The 21,871-nt window shown below is 38.6% G+C and overlaps 1 protein-coding gene across 1 annotated transcript in view; it reads right to left on the bottom strand.

Annotated features, from left to right (window-relative positions):
- Positions 1-21,871, bottom strand: part of csmd2 (CUB and Sushi multiple domains 2) — a 295,070-nt gene that overhangs the window by 180,234 nt on the left and 92,965 nt on the right. The window contains exons 4-5 of the mRNA XM_057828476.1: positions 9,225-9,419; positions 1,351-1,558 (exon numbers count right to left, since the gene is read on the bottom strand). Of these exons, the coding sequence (XP_057684459.1) occupies positions 1,351-1,558; positions 9,225-9,419 (403 nt within the window). The remainder of the gene's footprint in view (positions 1-1,350; positions 1,559-9,224; positions 9,420-21,871) is intronic.

Below are 21,871 nucleotides of genomic sequence, written 5' to 3'. Positions count from 1 at the left end.
CAGTGCACTGTAGAGCAATGTAAGAAGACACGTTACAATTCTCACTGATTTACAATCTTGATCTCATTGGTGATTCACTGTGATAGTGACGTATTCTTTCACAGGTTAGCATTGTGTTGCATTGGTTGAAAATGTTGTTTGCAAATGTGATGTAATAATGAATTGCAATGTAGGTGACAGCATTGAAGACACATTTTCTCTTCAATACCTCATTGTATTTCCTAGTAACTTCATTAAAGACTTTTTGAAATTTTGAATAGAGTAAATTAACAATAACAGCTTATTTTTCACTTATGAAAGATATAGTCCAGACACGTACCAGTCATCTTTACTAGAAACCAATCTGAGGCCACTATTAGTGGTTAGTTTCAGCGGCGCTGATTTATTTGAGAATGAGTATATCGCTAACTGTAATAGGAAACACTACACTAGCATTAGGACAGCTATTTCCTCACCCGCATGTTTCAATTTGGGACAATGAAGCAATTAGTTAGATTACATTACAATACAACAACTGTTACAGCAATAATTGAATTGGGTGGGCTCTGAATGCCCTTTGTGCAACATCAGAGAGCAAATCAAAGTCAGGGATAAGAGGCCAATAACATTGTAGGATGTACAAATAAGCACAGGTGGCCAGCTCAGGGATTCTTCAGAATGCTAAACTCTGAGTCAAGCAGGCTTACATGCAAAGTGACTTTTATATCAAGCAGCTCTCATTCGTTGCACAATCCTGAGTTGGCGCAATTATTTCAAGGAAGAATTGCTGCTGAGCCACTTAAAGTGGGCAGATATCATTGTTTTTTTTTCTCGCATTTAAATCCAAGTTTAGTTCAAGTTCAAAGTGTTCCCTTGTTTAAAAAAATGACTCATTCTTTACTGAATCCTTGACATATACCTGGTCTAATTAGATCAGAAATTGTGCACGGTTTGATGGCTGCATCCCTGCATACTTTTCCTGTCTTATGTTTGCGTGTCGTGCTCACTAATTACTTCCGATGCTAAGAGAGTTGTCATCACACGTGGGAGCTGCCACAGATGGTGAGAGGACTACTCTGACATATGATGTCCTAACTCTTTATCATTCGAGCTGAGCATATAAGTTGTGGACTAACTAATTGAAAAGATATCGGACTGTGCACTTGTGCGTGACAGCGACTTTAAAACATGAAGAATCATCAGCTGTGAATGCCATATGTGATGATATATTTGTTGTTTTTCTATGCTTGAACTAACGGACCGGATTGATATTACAATTGATTGGTCGCAAGGCACTACGGCTATTCACCAATGCCTACTTAAAAATCACGCTGCATCTCAACCTCAAAGCATAAAATGCTGACTACTCACCACTGCGAAGAGCCCTCGGTACCGCTGACCTCCAGAACGTCATAGTCATCCTCCAGATGAAAGTCAGAGAACACCAGGGCAATGGTGTCTCCTGGCTCAGCCAGCACGGTCCATGTGCAGTCAGCATTATTGGTATACTCAGCAGGGTAATTGGGAGTGGTGATCACTCCACTCTGGCCTCGAAGTGTCCCACCACACCCGTCATCCGCTGTGGGAAAAAGGGAGAAAAAGTGTTTCCAAAATAAACTTCAATTGGTAAGGCTGTTATTTACAAAGACCCAAAAGGGACATTGACAAAGATAAAATAAATTTAAACCATTTGGTGCGCACAATAGTGCGCACTCAAAACTACAGTCGTATGAAAAAGCATCTGAACCTTTTGGAATTTTTCACATTCCTGCATAAAATCACCATCAAATGTGAGCTAATCTTTGTAAAAATCACACAGATGAAAAAACAGTGTCTGCTTTAACTAAAACCACCCAAACATTTATTATGTTTTCATATTTTAACGAGGACAGTAGGCAAACAATAACAGAAGAGGGGGAAAAAAGTAAGTGAAACATCACATTAATATATTAATAATATATTAATAATATTTTGTTGCCCCCCCCCCCCACACACACACACACCCCTATGGCAGTAATATCTTCAAACAGACGCTTTCTGTAGCTGCAGATCAGTCTGGCACATCGATCAGGACTAACCTTGCCCCATTCTTCTTTACAAAACTGCTGGAGTTCAGTTAGATTCCTGGGATGTCTGGCATGAATCGCTGTGTTTTGGTCATGCCACAGCATCTCAATGGGGTTCAAGTCTGGACTTTGACTTGGCCACTCCAGAACGTGTATTTTGTTCTTCTGAAACCATTCTGATGTTGATTTACTTCCATCCTCTTTTTAGCTTCAATTGTCTGGCAGACAGCCTCAGGTTTTCCTGTAAAACATCCTGAACATTTTTTGAATTCATTCTTCCATTAATGATTGCAAGTTGTCCAGGCCCTGAGGCAGCAAAACCCAAATCATGATGCTCTCTCCACCAGGTGTTGATGTTGGTGAGCTGGTCCATGTTTCCTCCATGCATGACGTTGTGTGTTACTCCCAAACAATTCAACTTTGGTTTCATCAGTCCACAAAATATTTTGCTAAAATTTCTGTAGAGTGTCCAAGTGCCTTTTTGCGAAAACTAAACGAGCAACAATGTTTGTTTTTTTTAGACAGCAGTGGCTTCCTCCGTGGAGTCCTCCAATGAACACCATTCTTGGCCATAGTTTTACATATAGTTGATTTGAGCACAGAGATATTGGACTGTGCCAGTGATTTCTGTAGGTCTTTATCAGACATTCTTGGGTTCTTTTTTTACCTCTCTGAGTATTCTGCGTTGAACTTTTGGCGTCATCTTTGGTGGATGGCCACTCCTTGGGAGAGAAGCAACAGTGTCAAGCTCTCTCCATTTGTAGACAACTTCTCTGACTGTTGATTGATGAACATTCAGTTTTTTAACCTTTCCCAGCTTTATACAAATCAACAATCCTTGATCGCAGGTCTTCAGAGAGCTCTTTTGACCAAGCCATGATGCACAGACAAAGATTTTCATCAAGACAATTCTTACAAGGTGTGTGTTTTATAGTGGGCAGGGCAGCTTTAAATCACTCATCAGTCATTGGGCACACACCTGACTTAAATTGTTTGGTAAAAATTGGTTTCAATTGCTCTTCAAGTCTCCTTAGGCAGAGGGTTCACTTACTTATTTTCCCCTCTTCTGTCATTGTTTGCATACTATCGTCATTAAAATATGAAAACCTAAAAATGTTGGGTGGTTTTAGTTAAATTAATTTTATTTCTGTCGAAGTCCCTTTCAGGGTTTCATAGTTTTTAAAGGTAAAGAATTGATGTTAAATAAGTATCATCTTTATGATCATTTTATTGTAGTGTATGACTTCAATCAATATTTATTGATTCATTTATTTATAATGAGAATACATTTCTGAAGACTGAGCATGAAAAATTTTAGGAAAAAAAGTGTTGTGATCAGTAAGCATTCGAGCAGCATTGTAAATTTCAAAGCCATGTATCTTTTTTCGCTGTTTGAAAGCACTTTGAAAACAACCAGTCAGCAATTGTTTTAAAAGACTTGATCTTATTATTAAGTAGCTTAACAACAATGAGACAAGATTAGCATAGTGGTTTAAGATTTTCTTTTCGGCTGGGGAAAGATGCTAATGTAACTCAAATGTGCACAGTGAGCATGCTGTTCCGTAGACCTCAATGATCAATGTAGGTCAGGGAAGAGTAAATTAATTTTAAAATGTGCAAGTGGGGGTTGAGTGCATGATGCAACATGATGCAACTTGGGGAGACATAATTGCATCCTGATTAATTCATATTTGTGTTAATCAAAGAAGCTCTTGTCACTGTGAGAGTATTTTAAAGAGACAATTGAATAATAGAGAATGCAAATTGTTACACCGACAACTACTGCATTTAATACACACAATGTTATGGTTCCATCCTTATTTGAAATTGTATGGGCCTTTATCTTAGTCTAGTATGGTACTCATCAATGGGTGGCCAGCTCGAGCTGTCTGTCATCCATCCTACTTGTCACAACGGTAACCCCCCTGAGGGAGGGCAAGCGAGTGTACAGACAAGCGGAAACCTGTGAGGTGTGAACTTAAATAGGAGGGAAACCAAGACAGAAGGGCACCAAGAGAGAGAAGACAGGTGACGGAGAGAGAAGTGAAGGCCAGAGGGATGAAGAAAGGTAGATATGGCAAGAGGTGACGGGTGGATCTTGCAGTGGGAGTGACAGCAGATGAGGGAGAGGTTTGAAATTCCACACAAGTGAGTTTCTCCACTCTTGAAGGGGAGAATCTTGTTGCAAACCTCACCTATGTATTATTCTGCATCCGCCACTAGTGAATGAAAACTGTGGAAAACTAAACTAGACATTGTGGACCTGGTGTTACCAAGGATAAATTGTACTGCCGAGCATTCAAAGTGAGCAGAAAGATACTCTCGACATCCTCTTTTGTTGAGTCCAGAGTGTTTGCTTCGGTTACATATTTGCAAGCAGTCAGTAATGATTTCATGGTTTTTTATGACAGGGGAAAATGCTATAGTCACTCTGAATGTCATGGTAAAGATATGAATGTGTAGGATAGAACTGCTTTTGTCAAAGAGATGACACAAAATTTGAAACACATTGCATACAACATTTGCACCAACAATTATGTCAATACAAACGCAAAGGGGGAGAAATTGATTAACAATATGCTTAACAATGGCTGCAGATATGGAGTCCATGGTGGTTAAGTACACTGCTTTATCAGGGCTCCAGACTGCAATTGAATGGTTGCATTTTGCGACTAAAATCAGAGCCAGTGCGTGTTTTTTTTTTTCCCCATCTACTTGTACATGCGCGATCAGTCACATTGCACATTTTTTTTTTTTTTTTTTTTGGTGTGTGGATTTAACCCTTTATTGCCTGCAATATGACGCAATTGTCAGAGAATCACAAAACTAAAAAAAAAAAAGGCCTTAATGAAACCATTTTTTCAAATTTGTAAAAATGAAAAAAAATAATAATATGTGTAATAAGCGCTCTAATATCTATAACCTTTGCTAAATCCTGATTTTTTTTTTTTTTTTTTTTTTCTCATGGAACCCGCAGATGCATGAGTTGACTTGCATCCATTATTATTTTTTTTAGAGGAAAGATATTTCAAAATTCTGAGTTACTCTCACAATCATGAAATTCTAAATGTATCAAATGTGATACATTACAGGTCATACAGTTCGATTCAAACCTTTGTTTTCAAAAATTACTCAAGAAACATTTTGAAAACTTCCAGAATAAATGTCTGGATTTTATTCACAAATTTTAAATTGCAGTATTTGAACACAAATTATATTGACATACACATGAAATACAAACTTGCTAATCATCAATTAACTATCTATAAGGGGGTAATCCTTTTCTTCATTTCTTACAGTTAAATTACATTAACACTAGAAAACATACAAGAGGATATTTCTCTCAACACAGCTTCCTCCTGGAGTTTGAGAAATTCACACAGATTAAGGTTAATGCTAACTCTGATGCAGGACGGGCTTTCAGTCGCAAAATTAGTGGTGTGTTCCCCTCCTCCACAACATTGACATATTTTACATTACTTACAGGGGCTGCTGTTGGCGGAGAAAAAAAAAACAACAAAAAAACAATATCCCTCGTCTTCGAAGGGAGCGGAGGAGGCGGCATATTGTAAACGTGTGTTTGAGGGAGAAAAATGAACTGGCACTTTCAGCAAGTGAAAAGAGGTCAATGTCAGTCTGAACATAATGAAACTACTGTAATTCACTAAATAATGGTCGGGTCGGTTCTATCCTTACAACATGTGGGAAGAAAATCTAAATTACCTATATAACTGAAGCCATTATAAAATGCATTTTTTGGTTGCTTAAAAGCTGGTGGGGACAATTTCAGCATCCTGAAAAGTCGGTAGTGTTATGTCCCTACCGTCTCTATGCAAACCTATGCCCTTGCTCATAGTGAATATTTTTTTCATCAACTCTGGACACTCGAAATGTCACAAGGGCTCAGGATTGAACCTTCCACCCTCAGATTGGGAGTGAATCACTCTACCGCCTGACTGTTGCTGACATAATACAATTTGATAAGTCTAAAATTCCATATAGAAAACCAATTGATGAATTAATTGGTGACTTTACCCATAGCAGATCGAAAATATTTTGCCAAAATGACAACTTTAAATAGAACCTGTAAGTTCCAATAAATATTTTGTTTTGTTAACTTTTATCAATGTCAAGAAATTATATTGGGATAGATAGTATGTAATAAATTGACCCAAAAAGAAAGCTACAACATAGTATAGGTATTAGTCATCTAATAGCGCCAATGGCACACTCAATTAAAGGTCAACTGCCCGAATTGTGCAAGAATATTTGGCAGCAGCCATAAACAGCAGATTGCGAGCTCTGCTCTGCCAGAAATGGCCAGCCACTGTTTGTAACTGGAGTGTCGTTAAAAATTCTCTTGTGCATTGTGAAGATGGCCGCAGGCATACATGTTGAATTTCATGTGCTACTGGGAAACTTGAATTAATCACCAGAGAAATTGCCAGCCTCAACAACTTGTATGTAATTTTGTCTGAGTAGCTGACAGAAACACCTCCTTGAGTGCCTGAGGAGTCTGGGTGAGCATTGTTGAGGAAAATGAAATAGCAGATTTAAGTTCTTAATGGCAATCTGGTGGTGAATAATAATAAGGCAAAAAAGAAGAACTCATAAGTAAAAATGAATTTACATGTTAAAAATGGTTATAACCATGTACCCATACTTTTTTTTGTCTAGGCATGTGTCTGCACATTTTGGCATGTGAGCATGCCCAGCCATGTGTGCTCACGTGTGGACTTCCTGACTCCTGACCTGGATGCAGATGGCTCCGTGTATCAGCTCCCCACTCAGCAGGCACGCTGACATATTCAGGTGCAGCAAATGTTCATGCTGGATACGCATACAATATGCGTATATGCAGATTGACACTCCTTAAAATAAGGACTGATAGCAGCATAATGACCTCTAGTGAACTATCTCCAAAAAAGAAAGGGGAAAAATTGTGTCAACTTGACTCAGACGGTCCAAACTGGCAGGTGTTGCTGCAGGGGTACCGTCTGACTGTGAGGAGAGACAACTGGCATGTGCGTCTGACTGGGAGCGAACATATGAGGTCCTGTCATGCTAAATAAGATATCAGCATAAGCAAAGTGCAGAAGTTAGCCTGTGGATTTTTTTCCCAAAAACAGAATAGAATGGCAATCAGTACATCATACACTTCCAACAATATTAAAATTGTTAATCAGCTGATGTGTGAGGTTCCATAATATACCTGTATATTTTGACATTTTTACCCGCAAGCATTAATTGAAGGGATATCTAATACCATGGGCGTAGGTTTGGTCTCAACGTTGGTAGGGACGATATAACAGCCTAACTTGCATGCATATTTTTTGCTCGGCATGGAACATTAATACGACCAAACAGATTTGATGAACGGGGATCGGCTACATTTCTCATGAATATGAATCACATTAATTGTTATGCTAAATCATGATCGACCAGTAGATTGCAACGCTAGTGTGGGTATCTTGCAGCAAAAAATTTTATTTTATTTTTTTTATGTACTGAATAGGGGTGTGACAAAGTATCGAAATGGTAATATATCGTGATATCCTTTGTATCCCAAAAGGTTATCGATATGCTCCTGCCAAGAATCGAGATATCGTTTTAAAAAGGTTTCAATATCTAAAAATAAAAAGGAACCAACAAGTTGCTACCAAAATCTTCCACCATAATAGTATCTCAACTAACTGTAAGGCTGCATTGATGGTGCACGATGCCCAATCCATTTAGACTGTGGGTTTTCAGGGCATTTACAGGTCACTTGTGGTTCATTTTAGGGCATTTACAGGTCATTTCCTGTTGAGTTTGAGTCACTGCCTATTCATTTGGGTGATTCCCAGGTCACTTCCTGTTCTGTAACTCAAAATCAACAGGAAGTGACCTGGGAATCACCCAAATGAATAGGCAGTGACTCAAACTCAACTTCCTGTTCTGTAACTCAAAATCAACAGGAAGTGACCCATAAAGTACCCCAAAATCAATAGGAAGTAACTGAACATCAACAGGTAATTGACCTTAGATGGCCCAAAATTACCTCATTGCCTGGCATTGGCTGCCACTGACAGCCATAGACATTCAATCCGTTTGAAGTGGGAGGGATGGCAGCAAATGAGAATTCGTTCATTCGCTGCCACCCTTCCATTTCAAATGGATTGGACGTCTACTAGTGATAAACTCATTCCAATTCCCAGCAGAAGCTTGTTTTTATGTTTATTAGTTGTTGGTCAGAAAATCATTCTAGGATATTTTATAAATTTATTGATAATAGTTGTATCACCATATTGTCAGATCATCGTTATCGTGAGCTTTGTATCGCAAATCGTACTGTATAGTGAGGTACCAATAGGTTTCCACTCCTAGTACTGAACATAGTTAATTATGAATATTTTGTGGTTATGTTGTGGTGTGTGAGCAACATATGAGGTTATGCAGCACCCCTCTATCTCTAAGCAGCCTCTTGCTCCCGTTTTTCTAGTTTTGTAGTTTCCAGTAGAGTTCCCTACATTTCTCACAGCTTAAATAACATTAACAGTAGAAAACACAACCAGAAGGACCCTTCTTTCTAAACAGCTTCCTACTCGAGTTTTGCAGGTTGGCAAGTTCACACAGTTTAATGTTATGGTAACTCTGATGCAAGTCAGACATTCAATAGCAAAATTAGTGGTGTGTTTCCCACCTCCACAACATTGGCATCTTTTTAAGTTACTTACAGTGGCTGCTGCTAGTTGAAAATAACTTCGAATACCCCTCCTCTTCGACGGGGGCATGTATTTCTGTTGGGGCTGTGGGGGTGTGAGCATGCGTGTGTGTGTCGGGGTTGGTCAAGTCATCAGCCAATTAATGTGCGTTTGAACGGGAAAAAATGGACAGGCACATTCAGCAAGTGAAAAGTAAATGAAAGTTTGAACATAATGAAAATAATTCTCTTAATAATGGTAGGGTCAATTCTATCCTTACAACATATGGGAAATTACCTATATAACTAAACTCATTTCATAATGTACATTAGGTTGCTTTAAAGTTGGTGGGGACAATTTGACCATGTTGAAAAGTTGGTAGCGCTATGTCCCTACCGTCTCGATGCAAACCTTTTTCTAATACTGTTTGTCTGCTGTTTTATAACTAAATCACTTTTGGCACACCATTCTAATGACTTGATGCTAAAGTACATACCTCTGCAATAGGGTAGAGGAAAATCCCAAGCAGCAGTACCCGCTGAAGTGGCAAGACAAGACAATGTTGTGTGTCCCTCCAAAACATAACCTGTGTTGCAGCTGTAACGGATTTTGTCGCCGATGTTGAATGTAGACCCTTGCTGGTGGCCGTTAAGTAGCAGTCCGGGATTACCACAAGTGTAGCTAGGCAAAGCTGGAAAAAAAAAAAAAACAAGAGTGATTTTTACTTTGAACATCACGATTGTGTCGTGTAAACAACACAATATACCTGTTCATACAGTACATTAAGACAAAAACAATTAAATTTAGCACCTATCAACAACTGTCATAACTTACACTATTCACTCACTCATATCTTACTGTTGATACAGTATAATGCAAATTGTGTATATAGAAAAATGTACTGTTTAGTTACTTGAGTTTACTTTCTGGACCTGTCTTTGCTTTGGCTGTCATATTCCAGTTTAGGAGAAAAAAAAAAAAACGCAAATTGCAGCTTTCTAAGCACCATTCAGAGGGGAAATGATAGCAAAATGGATGTGCCTACGGTAAACAGGCTATTTTGGTAGGAAGATGGTGCCTTAGCTTGCTGGGTCTTGAACAATAGGTCTTTAGAGTGTGCGGATAAATCACTGTGCACATGAGCATGTATTGTGACTTCCCGCTTTAAGTCCTGTGCAGTTCCACACAAAGCAAGCGGGCTGGCCAGAACATGTGCTGGACTTTGGATGCAACTCAGTGTCTCTGCAGGGACTCAGTAGAGGACAGAATGGATTTCACGCAGCTACATATTTTACTGGCATCGCTCCACCAGAACATTCACCTCAGTTCCGTTTTTGTTTTAACTTATTCAGGTCCAGAATTTATTGAAAAATATGATTAAATTCTTTATTGTTTTTCCTTATCCCATTTTTTCTATTTTTCAAGTTATTATTCTTGTTTGTGTGATCATTTTGGTTATTCTGGACATAGTTGCCTGTCTATCTCACATTATTTATTAGAAGTATCAAAAACTATTCTCACCTCACCAAGTATTGATATTAAAGCTGGAGTGTTAAATCTTGGAGCATTAGGTCTGATATCAGGGACATTGACATTTTGCACAGTATCAATCCCAGAGCACTCCAGCAGGCTTAATGGCCATTTTGTCACATCACAGCCTGTGCTCTATTTGATGTATTTTTGCTTGGAAACCATGCTTAACGTCGGGCAAGCCTAAATAGGATTACAATGCCGAAAATGTATTTTAAAGAAAAAAACAAACAAAACATACAAAACAACCTATTAAAAAAACAGAGCTTTAGTAAAATGCCAATTTATAATTTTTTCCCCACCAAACAAATCTTAACCTGACTCACTCCCTCACATGCATTTGGCACTGAGATAAGTTTTTAAATTGTGCAAATGTTCTTTGTGAAGCAAAATACTGCCACTGCATGTCCCAAGTCCACCTAAATATAATACTACGACACAGTGTGGGTTTTTTAGGTTCACACATCCACGAGTTTAGTTCTATGTTAATAAATTTTGAAAAATTTGCATGGATTGAAAATTAAAACTGCATTCCCTCCCCCGGATTGGCTAGGTGAAATTAGACACACTCAAGTAGGAAACCTTGGTGTCAGGATTAGCAATGAGACAGTATAGAATAGGATGTCAAAATACTCACACTCACAAGGGATTCACATAAATACTGGGTTCTAAACCACATAGCTGATTTAGGTACACTTTACCCCTCCCATTCACTTATCTCTCAGTAGCCCCCCCCCACCCCCCCTTCCTAGGTTATCAGGCCCCCCACATGGTGTCAATTGGAAATACAACTAGCAAACGATAGCTCCAACATATTCATAGTTAGTTGGAGTAGGTGTTTAATGTATTTCTTGTTGTTGTTTGTGCTTTTTCTGTTTGTCTCTCCCTCTTCTCTTTTGTTCCCTCATAACCCCTTCCTGTTCGCTGCTTTCTCCTAATAAACGAGGTACGTTGAATGATCACAATGGAAGTATGTCATACTCCCATGTGATACATTAAAACTGTTCAGATCAATCGGACCCTCAGATCTCCATTCTCCAAGTCAAAAAGCTGAACAGGACAGGTTAAAAAATGAATAAATAAAATAAACTGCATTTATCTAAAAATCAGGTTTTGTTTGTTTTTCAACACAAACGTTAATATATTCCAATCACACTTTATTTATGTATTTATCGGCTGAGGTAATTAGTAAATAAGAATTTACATCATTGGAGGAGACCATGGGAGGAGGCTACCATTGTCCAAAAACATTGTATTTATACAGAATTCACAAGATATGGTTTGTACATCATGATAACCTTTGAAGTCTAAATTATTTTCAGCATCCAGTGTGATGCCATATGTGCTTTGACCAGAGGTGGGTAGAGTAGCCAAAAATTTTACTCAAGTCAGAGAGTAGTGTTTCTTTAAAATAATATTACTCAAGTAAGAGTAAAAGTCATAAAAACATGTACTCAAGTACAAGTAAAAAAGTATCCAGTGAAAAGAATACTCAAGTAATGAGTAACATTTGTAGTAAATGTTATTTTACTTTTTATTTTTTTTTTTTTTTTGGAATGGAATTTTTTTTTCTCTCAGCACAAACGAATCTATATGAACCTTTGCTATACTGATACTGTACAATAACCCATTACATAACCACATCACACCGGTTTTCCCTGGTCAATAAGTGCCAAATAAAAACTGGGAGAGAGTTTTAAATCCGCGATTTCGATTCATCATGAGGGCAGCGCCCTATGTCAAACACTTAATTTGTTACGGAGCTTTAAAGATGCGTGACTGAACAGGCTTGCGTGATCATAGAAAGGCAAACTTGCGTCCGATTGGTGTAATGGAGTCATGTGATTATTGCTGCGACGTCTCATTGGTAAAATTAGTAGCGCTACTCTTTGCAATAGCATCGCTAAAAAAAATTAAATAAATAAATCTAATACGTAGAATAAAGAGGAAAACTTTAACGACGTGTTGTGCAAAGTAGCGCAAGTCAAAGCATAGCTTAGTATAACTACTCTTAGTAGTACATTTTTCTCTCAAAAAGTTACTCAGGTAAATGCAACAGTACATGTAGCGTGTTACTACCCACCTCTGGCTTTGACCAAAAAATGTCTTATTATCATAGCTTCCCCTCCATCATGACAAGATTATCATATACAGTGGGGCAAATAAGGTCCCCCTATGTGGTTCTGGGATTTTTGCTCACCGTTCTTGTTATCATTTTGACGCCACGGGGTGAGATCTTGCATGGAGCCCCAGATCGAGGGCGATTATCAGTGGTCTTCCATTTTCTAATAATTGCTCCCGCAGTTAATTTCTTTACATCAAGCGTTTTACCTATTGCAGATTCAGTCTTCCCAGCCTGGTGCAGGTCTACAATGTTGTCTCTGGTGTCTGTCGACAGCTCTTTGGTCTTGGCCATAGTTGAGTTTGGAGTGTGACTGACTGAGGCTGTGGACAGGTGTCTTTTATACGGATAATGAGTTAAAACAGGTGCAATTAATACAGGTAACGAGTGGAGCCTTGTTAGACCTCGTTAGAAGAAGTTAGACCTCTTTGAAAGCCAGAAATCTTGCTTGTTTGTAGGTGACCAAATACTTAATTTTAAAAATTTGACAAAATTGTAGACCTGCACCAGACTGGGAAGACAATCTGCAATAGGTAAAACGCTTGGTGTAAAGAAATCAACTGTGGGAGCAATTATTAGAAAATGGAAAACATACAAGACCCCTGATAATCTCCCTCGATCTGGGGCTCCATGCAAGATCTCACCCAGCGGCGTCAAAATGATAACCAACTAACGGTGAACAAAAATCCCAGAACCACACAGGGGGACCTAGTGAATGACTTACAGAGAGCTGGGACCACAGTAACAAGAGCCACTATCAGTAACGCAATGCGCGGCCAGGGAATCAAACCCTGCACCCTGCCCATCCACGGCTCGCTAGAGAGCATTTGGATGATCCAGAAGAGGACTGGGAGAATGTGTTATGGTCAGATGAAACCAAAATAGAACTTTTTGGTAGAAACACAGGTTCTCGTGTTTGGAGGAGAAAGAATATTGCATCCGAAGAACACCATACCCACTGTGAAGCATGGGGGTGGAAACATCATTCTTTGGGGCTGTTTTTCTGCAAAGGGACCAGGACGACTGATCTGTGTAAAGGAAAGAATGAATGGTGCCCTGTATCGAGAGATTTTGAGTGAAAATCTCCTTCTATCAGCAAAGGCATTGAAGATGTGACGTGGCTGGGTCTTTCAGCATGACAATGATCCCAAACATATAGCCAGGGCAACAAAGGAGTGGCTTCGTAAGAAGCATTTCAAGGTCCTGGAGTGGCCTAGCCAGTCTCCAGATCTCAACCCCATAGAAAATATGTGGAAGGAGTTGAAAGTCCGTGTTGCCCAATGACAGCCCCAAAACATCACTGCTCTAGAGGAGATCTGCATGGAGGAACAGGCCAAAATACCAGCAACAGTGTGTGAAAAGCTTGTAAAGAGTTACAGAAAACGTTTGGCCTCCGTTATTGCCAACAAAGGATACATAACAAAGTATTGAGATGAACTTTTGGTATTGACCAAATACTTATTTTCCACCATGATTTGCAAATAAATTCTTTAAAAATCAAAAAATTAGATTTTTTTTTGTTTCCACATTCTGTCTCTCATGGTTGAGGTTTACGCATGTTGACAATTACAGGCCTCAGGTCAAGTGGGAGAACTTGCACAATTAGTGGTTGACTAAATACTTATTTGGCCCACTGTACACATATACATGTTGTTCGCAGAAAAAAGACTTGTTGTGAAGTTTTGATTCAGTGGCAAAATTGCATCACATCGTAAGGATTTAACAATAACTGTGACACGAAAGGTTTATGTATAATTGCTGAACCAATAACAGTAAACTAAAGTGAGTGAGAAAAACAAAGAAAATCGCTGAAGAGGAAAAACAACTGATTTACATAACAAGCCAGTTTTATTCACCATTAATCTGATAATTTTACATTGCAAGCAATGCAAGTAGTTTATTTTGCAAGATGTTTAAGTGCATCCAAAAGGGTCTAGCATCTTGCAGTTTTAAATTCTGACCATCGTGGAAAGCCCCCCAACAACAATCTCCCTTGAGGGTGCGGCATCATGGCAGCTCAATAATTCACCAGGATGGGAGACAGTGACATTGCTCGTCCCTGGGGTCAAGACGCTTTACGCGCTTCCTCTTGCTGAGATGGCAAAGGATGCTCCTCGTCCATCAACGCATCCCTGTCTACAGAAAACGGAGCGGCCATGCAAAGGTGATCAAGTGCCCACAAACCTGTACACACACACTAATACATACGCACCCCCGTGCACCCACATGAACACACAAAGGAACCTTGCCATTCATCACACCCTTTGCACTTTTTCATCCCTTTCTCTTCCAATTTTCCTCTTTTTTCTGGTGACTTAGACAGCATGAAACTGGTCTCACAGAATGACCTTTTGACTTTACAAGAGTGAAGTTCTCTTCCTGCATTTATAATCTTATGTTCTCTTTGTACCAGTTTTATTCAAACTATTATTACAAAGCTTTTGATTTGAAAGGAAACTTACAAAACCTTGACTCACAGTTAAGCATCACGGAGGTGAATGATCATTACAGTTAGGGACAGTAATCGAAAACCACTTATTTTTGAGGACTGGTTCCAAGTAATTAGATTCCTAGGAATCGTTTGTTTGCCTGATGAGTCTGCTAATCAATTTCTCTTGCATTGCAAATGTGCGGTGACATCACATGCAGGACCTGTATTTTGGTTCGGAACATTTCAAAGAAGGCACTACTCTCTGATGAAACATCTATTAGTTTCAATTTTTACTATAGTGTACAATACATTGCCTTTAATGTTGTATTTGAGGACATATTAAAAGGGCAACTGTTGCTGTGTTACCATTTCAAAGTGCTCCACTTTCTAGGCATGACCAATCAACACACAATGAATCCAACTCTTTCATCAGTATGAGCAGTACAGTGGTACCTTGACATATGGTGTTAATGGTGTTATACTTATATATGAATTTAAGTCGGTCCAGGACCTGGTTTGGGAAGCTAGATTTTTTTCCAAAAGAATACATTATAATTCAATTAATTCATTACACAGCCTGAAAAAAAAACAAACACATTTTTTAAAAATAAATACTGCAGGTACAATTACAAATAGCAATTACACATGGCAAAACAAATAAATTATAAATACAAATCATAATACGGTAATATGAATCGGGTTCTGATGTGGCGGTTGTGTTTTGCATGCTGCTCCTGTGACAGATGACGGAGCGAGAGAGGTACGGTAAAGTTTTTACTTTCTGTTAACATGTTCTATTGTTGTTGGTGTTGGCTACGGCGGACAGCAGCCGTGTTATGTTACACAAGTTCAGAAATAAATGATTAAAAACTAGGGCTGTCAAAATTATCGCATTAACGGGCGGTAATAATTGTTGTGGCAAGCAGTGTGGGGAAAAGCTTTTTCTTAACACCATGTATTGATCACGACGCAGAGAAGATATACCATTTACTGCCACCACTGACAATCATGGTTGCATGGTAAACTTTCCATTATGCATTTGGGCAGTTAAGTCGCTACAGTATCATTTGGTGAAAGCACAACAAAAATGACATTTCTAACTCTCAAAAAATAATAATCACAAAAAGAAAAGTGCTCTATGCAAAGAAAACTGGCATTCCAAATAGTTATGCAAAATAATACTCAGTTTGGTCAAACTATTTAAATATTTCATTAGCTCAACAAATACACTAGATGGCAATATTTAGTCACAAAATATAAACTATCAAAATTATTATAACTTGTAATTCTTAAAAGATAAATGTAAGTACAAGTCTTTATATCCGTGGATACTTTTCACAGAAAGAATGTTTATAATGTTAAAGCCATCTTGTGGATTTATTGTTATAATAAACAAATACAGTACTTATGTACAGTATGTTGAATGTATACATCCGTCTTATCTTTCCATTCCAACAATAATTTACAGAAAAATATGGCATATTTTAGAGATGGTTTGAATTGCGATTAATTACGATTAATTTTAAAGCTGTTATTAACTCGATTAAAAATGTTTAATCGTTTGACAGCTCTAATGAAAACCTGACGAAGCTGACGACTTCCTTGCCGATGTTATGGTAATAATTATGAGACTCATCCTCGAGATCGTAGACATATTCCAGCCGGATTGTCAAACTAAAGGCTGAGTTATGCTTCTACGGTAGAGCTACGCCGTCAAGGCAGACCCAATTTATGACCCTCCGCCGTAGCCTGACGTGCAGCTCCACAAAATTCTGACTACGCGGCGCGTCAACGCGTGGTGACGTGACGCAAATGGAATGCGATTGGTCCGCTCAGACTGTTATTTCAGCGTGAAATTACCGCCACTTACAAACATTCTCGCGCTAACGACCACCTCTGCAACCGTCTTCTGGGTTGCCTGCGCCTCAGCATTTGTTGTGTAACCGGATGAAAACTAGAGGTAGTCGACAAGAGTCCCCCAAAACCGTACAAACACAACGCCACACCTCTTTAGTGGCTTGGCTGTGAATTACAGAGCATTGTGTTCCCTTGCCGTGGAACTATCGAATGCTCATTGACGCCGTAGTCGCTACGCCAACACTGCAACGCAGAAGCATGACTCAGGCTTAATTCACCGACACGTACAACGCATTCATATTTTTCTATCATTTCCCTCTTAATTTTAATTGTAAGCGTCACATTTTTCCTTTTTTTACCAACTGCACTAACCTTCTTGGGACTGACGTTGATTTCTCTCACAAAAAATCCACCATAAACAATGAAATTGCGACGCTGTCATAAGTCTTCGTTTTTTGAGCATGTCGTCATACGTCAAGACAAAAGACGAGTTAAATTTTACGTCGTATGTCGAAGTACCACTGTAATAATGTTGAAAATTGAATTACATTTTTTTCATTTGTATTCTCAAATTAATGTACATAAATAAATGAATGCTGTATGTAATGACATAACTATCCAAAGGTAACCTAAAACAATACATGAAATTAGCGTTATTTATTTATTTTTTTTTTCATTAAAGCTCTTTTTCTTCCACAAATGAATATATTTTGAACATAAATTAGCATAAAATCTTTCTGTTCTATTAAGCCAAATACCAGTGGCTCAGAGACCGTACTAAATGTTGTGTAACACATAACTGTTCATGTGCTGTTACTTTTTTTTTTTTTTTTTTTTTTCTTAATCAAAACTACGAAGAGACACTCATTTCTTTCTTGATTTAAAGAAGTTGTGCAAATAATATGTTTCATGATATTTTCCCCTCTTCTTCCTGCTTTGTGTTTGCATTACATTGTGAGTTGGAGTGCATTAGCTCGATGGGCAGAATTTTTTTCAACAAGGAATATTTCAATCAATTCCTTCTCTTTCTTCACTAGAGTGTTGAGGAAAGGCTTACTACTTGTGTTATTTTTGGAGTGCAGCAGTTCACTGAACCTGCAGATCTAAAAATGCTTACCAAAAAACACGTATAAAAGAAATACTGTTGACCTACCTAGATGACATTATACAGATGTAAATGTGTTCAATATATTTGACAGCAAATTTAATAAAAGAGAGGGTTGCAGAGTCACGACTGCTGAGGTGAGATGTAGAGATCATGCAGATATGTTTGTACAAGGGAATCATTTTTAAAGCAATATGCTTCAAATGACAGAGAAGCAAGGAAAGCCTAAAGGAAAGCCAAAATCATCATACGCATTGACTCATGTACTAAAAAATAAATAAAGAATAAAATGAAGGTACCAAAAATGTTGTACTTTCGCTCATACAATGTATGTTAGAAAACATAATCATAATTAATACTTGTTTAGGTTACATAATACTTTTTTGTATCTTTTTTTTCTTTAAATTTTGTACAGATTTTTCCCTTTCCTCAGCTATACTTCTCTCCCTCATTCAGCAGGTTGCCTTGGAAACAGTCGAGGCACACCAAAGATGAATACGTGAACAAGAAGGGCCAAACCATGAGGGATATGAGGCAAAACAAAATGTATCATTGTAATTGCTCAGGATGCAATGAACTTAAAAACCTTCAAGTATGAAGTCATGTATGTAGGTAATCTATATGTCACTGTTTTTAGTTTTTTTTTTAATTTTTTTTTTTACATTAATTTTCTCTCACCTATAACAAGACTATGTAGTGGAGGCATTCAAATGAAAACACCTTCCATCAAATTACAAAGGAACATTACTGTCATTGTCACGTGAACAAACGGGAATGTCAATAGGTGATTTAACTATCGCTTCTTAATTAAGTTAAAAGCAACACTGGCTAGAGAAAGAAAATGATCACAACAACAAGCTTACTCAACCCTGTCTACTCGCCTAAAATTCCTTGCATATCATTCAACTCATTCCTCCCCAATGTGTATTGGAACAGCAAATTTCTGGGTCAGGAGTATGCGCTTAAATCTTAATGATTTGCTTTGGCACTGCTTATTTGGGGGGAGATGTTATGGCAAATTATCGAGGATTAGCGAGCATTGAAACGCTAAATTTATACCGACTCTTGGATCAGTATGAACCAATACAATGTGATGTTGTTTATGGCCATATGAGTGCCATGTAGAGTTTAAAGTCACGCTGAGGTGACAAGTGAATATTATATTTCACATTTGCATTAAAGTGCCCGTGACAGCGTTAAAAAAATCTTAAATAGCATATTAATATTAACATTAGTGAATTAGAATTATATTTTGAGACGATTCGACGATATACAACAATTTGGCAAAGCGCAGATGACGAGAAATTAGTCTTAATCTGCCGTTTAGACCCGCCTGTCATTATAGCGCTCTATCGTCCCCAACTGGATGATGAAGACGGTAACTATTTCATCTGATTTAGAATTCAGCCCATTGAGGGGCAAGATTCAGAACGAGGGAAATACGACACAGAGCAGCAAAATGTCATGATTGTTTCAATCTCTCTACTCCAATATTCTTACAGGATATTCTTTTTATCGAAGTATTTTTTTTTCCCCCAGTTGCTAAATAAATAGTATGGTCATGACAAATAACAGTCTTGTGCTAAATGGAATATGAACTATTAAAAATGCATTTATTCAGTAGGATAGGACAAAATTACTGCATAATGGTCAAAACTGCCAACTTCTTCCTCTCCTGAACGGTATTTTATGCCACCCAAGTTAGTCCGGCTTTTGTCATTTCCCTGCGTCGTCTTCGGGGACGGAGAAAAGAGCATAAAAAAACAGGAGGCATGACAGCTAGCCGACATGCTAACGTGAAACGAGAAGCTTTTCCAAGACTTATTCTCGCCTTTGGGACTCATCTCACACACGGCGGCAGGGTTGGTTGTCTTCACCGATCAGCCAGCCCCTGGCGCTGAGCAACTTTCGGCTTGTCATTGCCCTGCTGCTGGCAGGAGTGCTCTTTGCTGGGGACGCAGCTGGAAAATGACCACCGGACAAATCGGCCGACGTCGTAGCGGGGAGCTGCTTGTAGCCAAGCCGAGTAAAGCGCATTCTCGGTGGGCATGTGAATAGGACCGAACGGGCTGGATCGGCCAGCCAAGCCGAGGAAAGCCACCAGTCATCGGCCGTGTGGCCTTCTCGTTGGACAGGGAGTATTTTCACCCACAAAATGCAAGCCACCTTCTTATTAAAACGTGTGCCATGATCCCAGTAATTGACATGATATAAAACACGTAGCTCACTCACCTCACAATGGTTCCACAACTGTCGGACTTGTTTTGGATATTATCCGCGGTGAACGGGAACTTTTTGAAACCCAAAAAGGCTCAAACACCTCTCCTTGGTGCAGAAACAAAAGCCTGCAGCACATTGGGCCAGCGTGATACGAAAAATAAACAAAATAATTCGCAAATTCAGCTGAATCCAAAGTGGTTGTACATAATGTAGTATTGGCCGTATACTGAAGATGATTATCCTGCTGACGTCACATTCGCATTCTTTGTCAATCCAGGAAGTCAATCATTTTCATGGCACGGGATTAAAAAAAAAAAAAAAAAAAAAAAAAAAAAAGAATTAATTTATCGATGTCTTCCCCACACATCCAAGCGGTCCATTTCATTTCATTCAGGAGCATAAAATACCGTGTGAAATATGAAATAAACATGCTTTTTGCTGTTATAGGCACTTTAAGCCCAAAGCATTTATTTTTAAAAATATATTAGTAACTGTGACTGGCTGGCAACACGATCTAGTCAGATGGAACGGCTCAATCAGATGGTTTTACATGCAATACCTGTTGTGACAACCCAGAGTAAATTCCTCTGACCTCCATGATTGACCTCTGACATTTAGGTGGCTAACTAGTGAGTATACTAGAGTCAATAGGCTCCAAAAGGGACCAGAGGAGGGAAGAGGCTTGATCGATATAACTCTTTCCTGATGAATGACTACACATTAGAGTAGAGCACATGCGTGGATAAATGATTAAACACTGCAGCCAAGTTTGTTGATATCAATAATATTCCGGGGTGAAAATGCACACGTTCCTTTTTATAACCACCAGGGTATTTAATCACAGAAGATAACATTGCTGAAACCTTAATTGGATTTATTGTGCAGCTGCTTAATTATAAAAAGGCATTTACGAAAGTTGCTTATGTACTCTAATCAGTCTAAATGAGAAGGTGAAATATTTCACTGATTTCAGGAACGACGGTGCAAATAGTTTAGATTGAAACAGGTAAATGACTAACACAGCAGGGGAGGTTATTGCAGTGGTGCAGTAATGAGAGTACAAAACTGGCTTTCAGTACCCATAAGATGCCTGCAAAATATCATCATAATGGCTTTTAGGCATAAAATGGAAGGAAATACCAACTTTATAGGTTACATGGACCATGAGTTTGTGTTTGGAGGGATCATGTGTCCCAGGCCTACAAACAGTGGTGCAAAATGTATAGACCTAAACATATAGACTTAAACATCAATGGTAGGTCATAATAGCTATCATGGGCTTGAAATAGGGAACCCTTTCGAAAAGACTACATAAAGAGCAAGCTATATGAAAGAAAAAACATTCAATGGTAGGTTGTAATAGCTACCATGGGCTTGAGGTAGGGAACTCTTTTGAAAAGGATACATAAAGAGCAAGCTATATGAAAAAAAAAAGTCATCCATCTCCAGTGGGTAAAGAATGTAAAATGATATTTGTCAAAAATCAGCAATAGATAATTTCCATTTAGCAATTCATCTCAGTCTCACCATGGTATCAAGTTATTTTTCCAGTAATTTCTATTCCCAACAACCTACTTGCCTACCTGTAGAACCACTGCAGCAGCTAACAGCGAATTACCTGCATCCCACCGGTGCATGTTTTGATTTTGCTTTGTATTTCAAAACTCAAAAAGGCTGACTGAAGGTTATACTATTTCTCACTTTTCAGTAATCATTCACTACTAGCCCACCCAATACAAATGGACTACATGTCTCCCGCCATCAGTGGCACTGGAACACATTATTCATTGCCAGCCCTACCATTCTGAATGGGTTGGGCGGCTATAGCAGTAAATGAGTAGACCAGAAAAAAATATGGGTGAGTTCCTATCTCATCCC

This window comes from Corythoichthys intestinalis, chromosome 22, assembly GCF_030265065.1.
Source record: "Corythoichthys intestinalis isolate RoL2023-P3 chromosome 22, ASM3026506v1, whole genome shotgun sequence".
NCBI lineage: Eukaryota > Metazoa > Chordata > Actinopteri > Syngnathiformes > Syngnathidae > Corythoichthys > Corythoichthys intestinalis.
The sequence above is the reverse complement of the archived record's forward strand: the minus strand, read 5'-3'. Positions and strand labels throughout refer to the sequence as shown.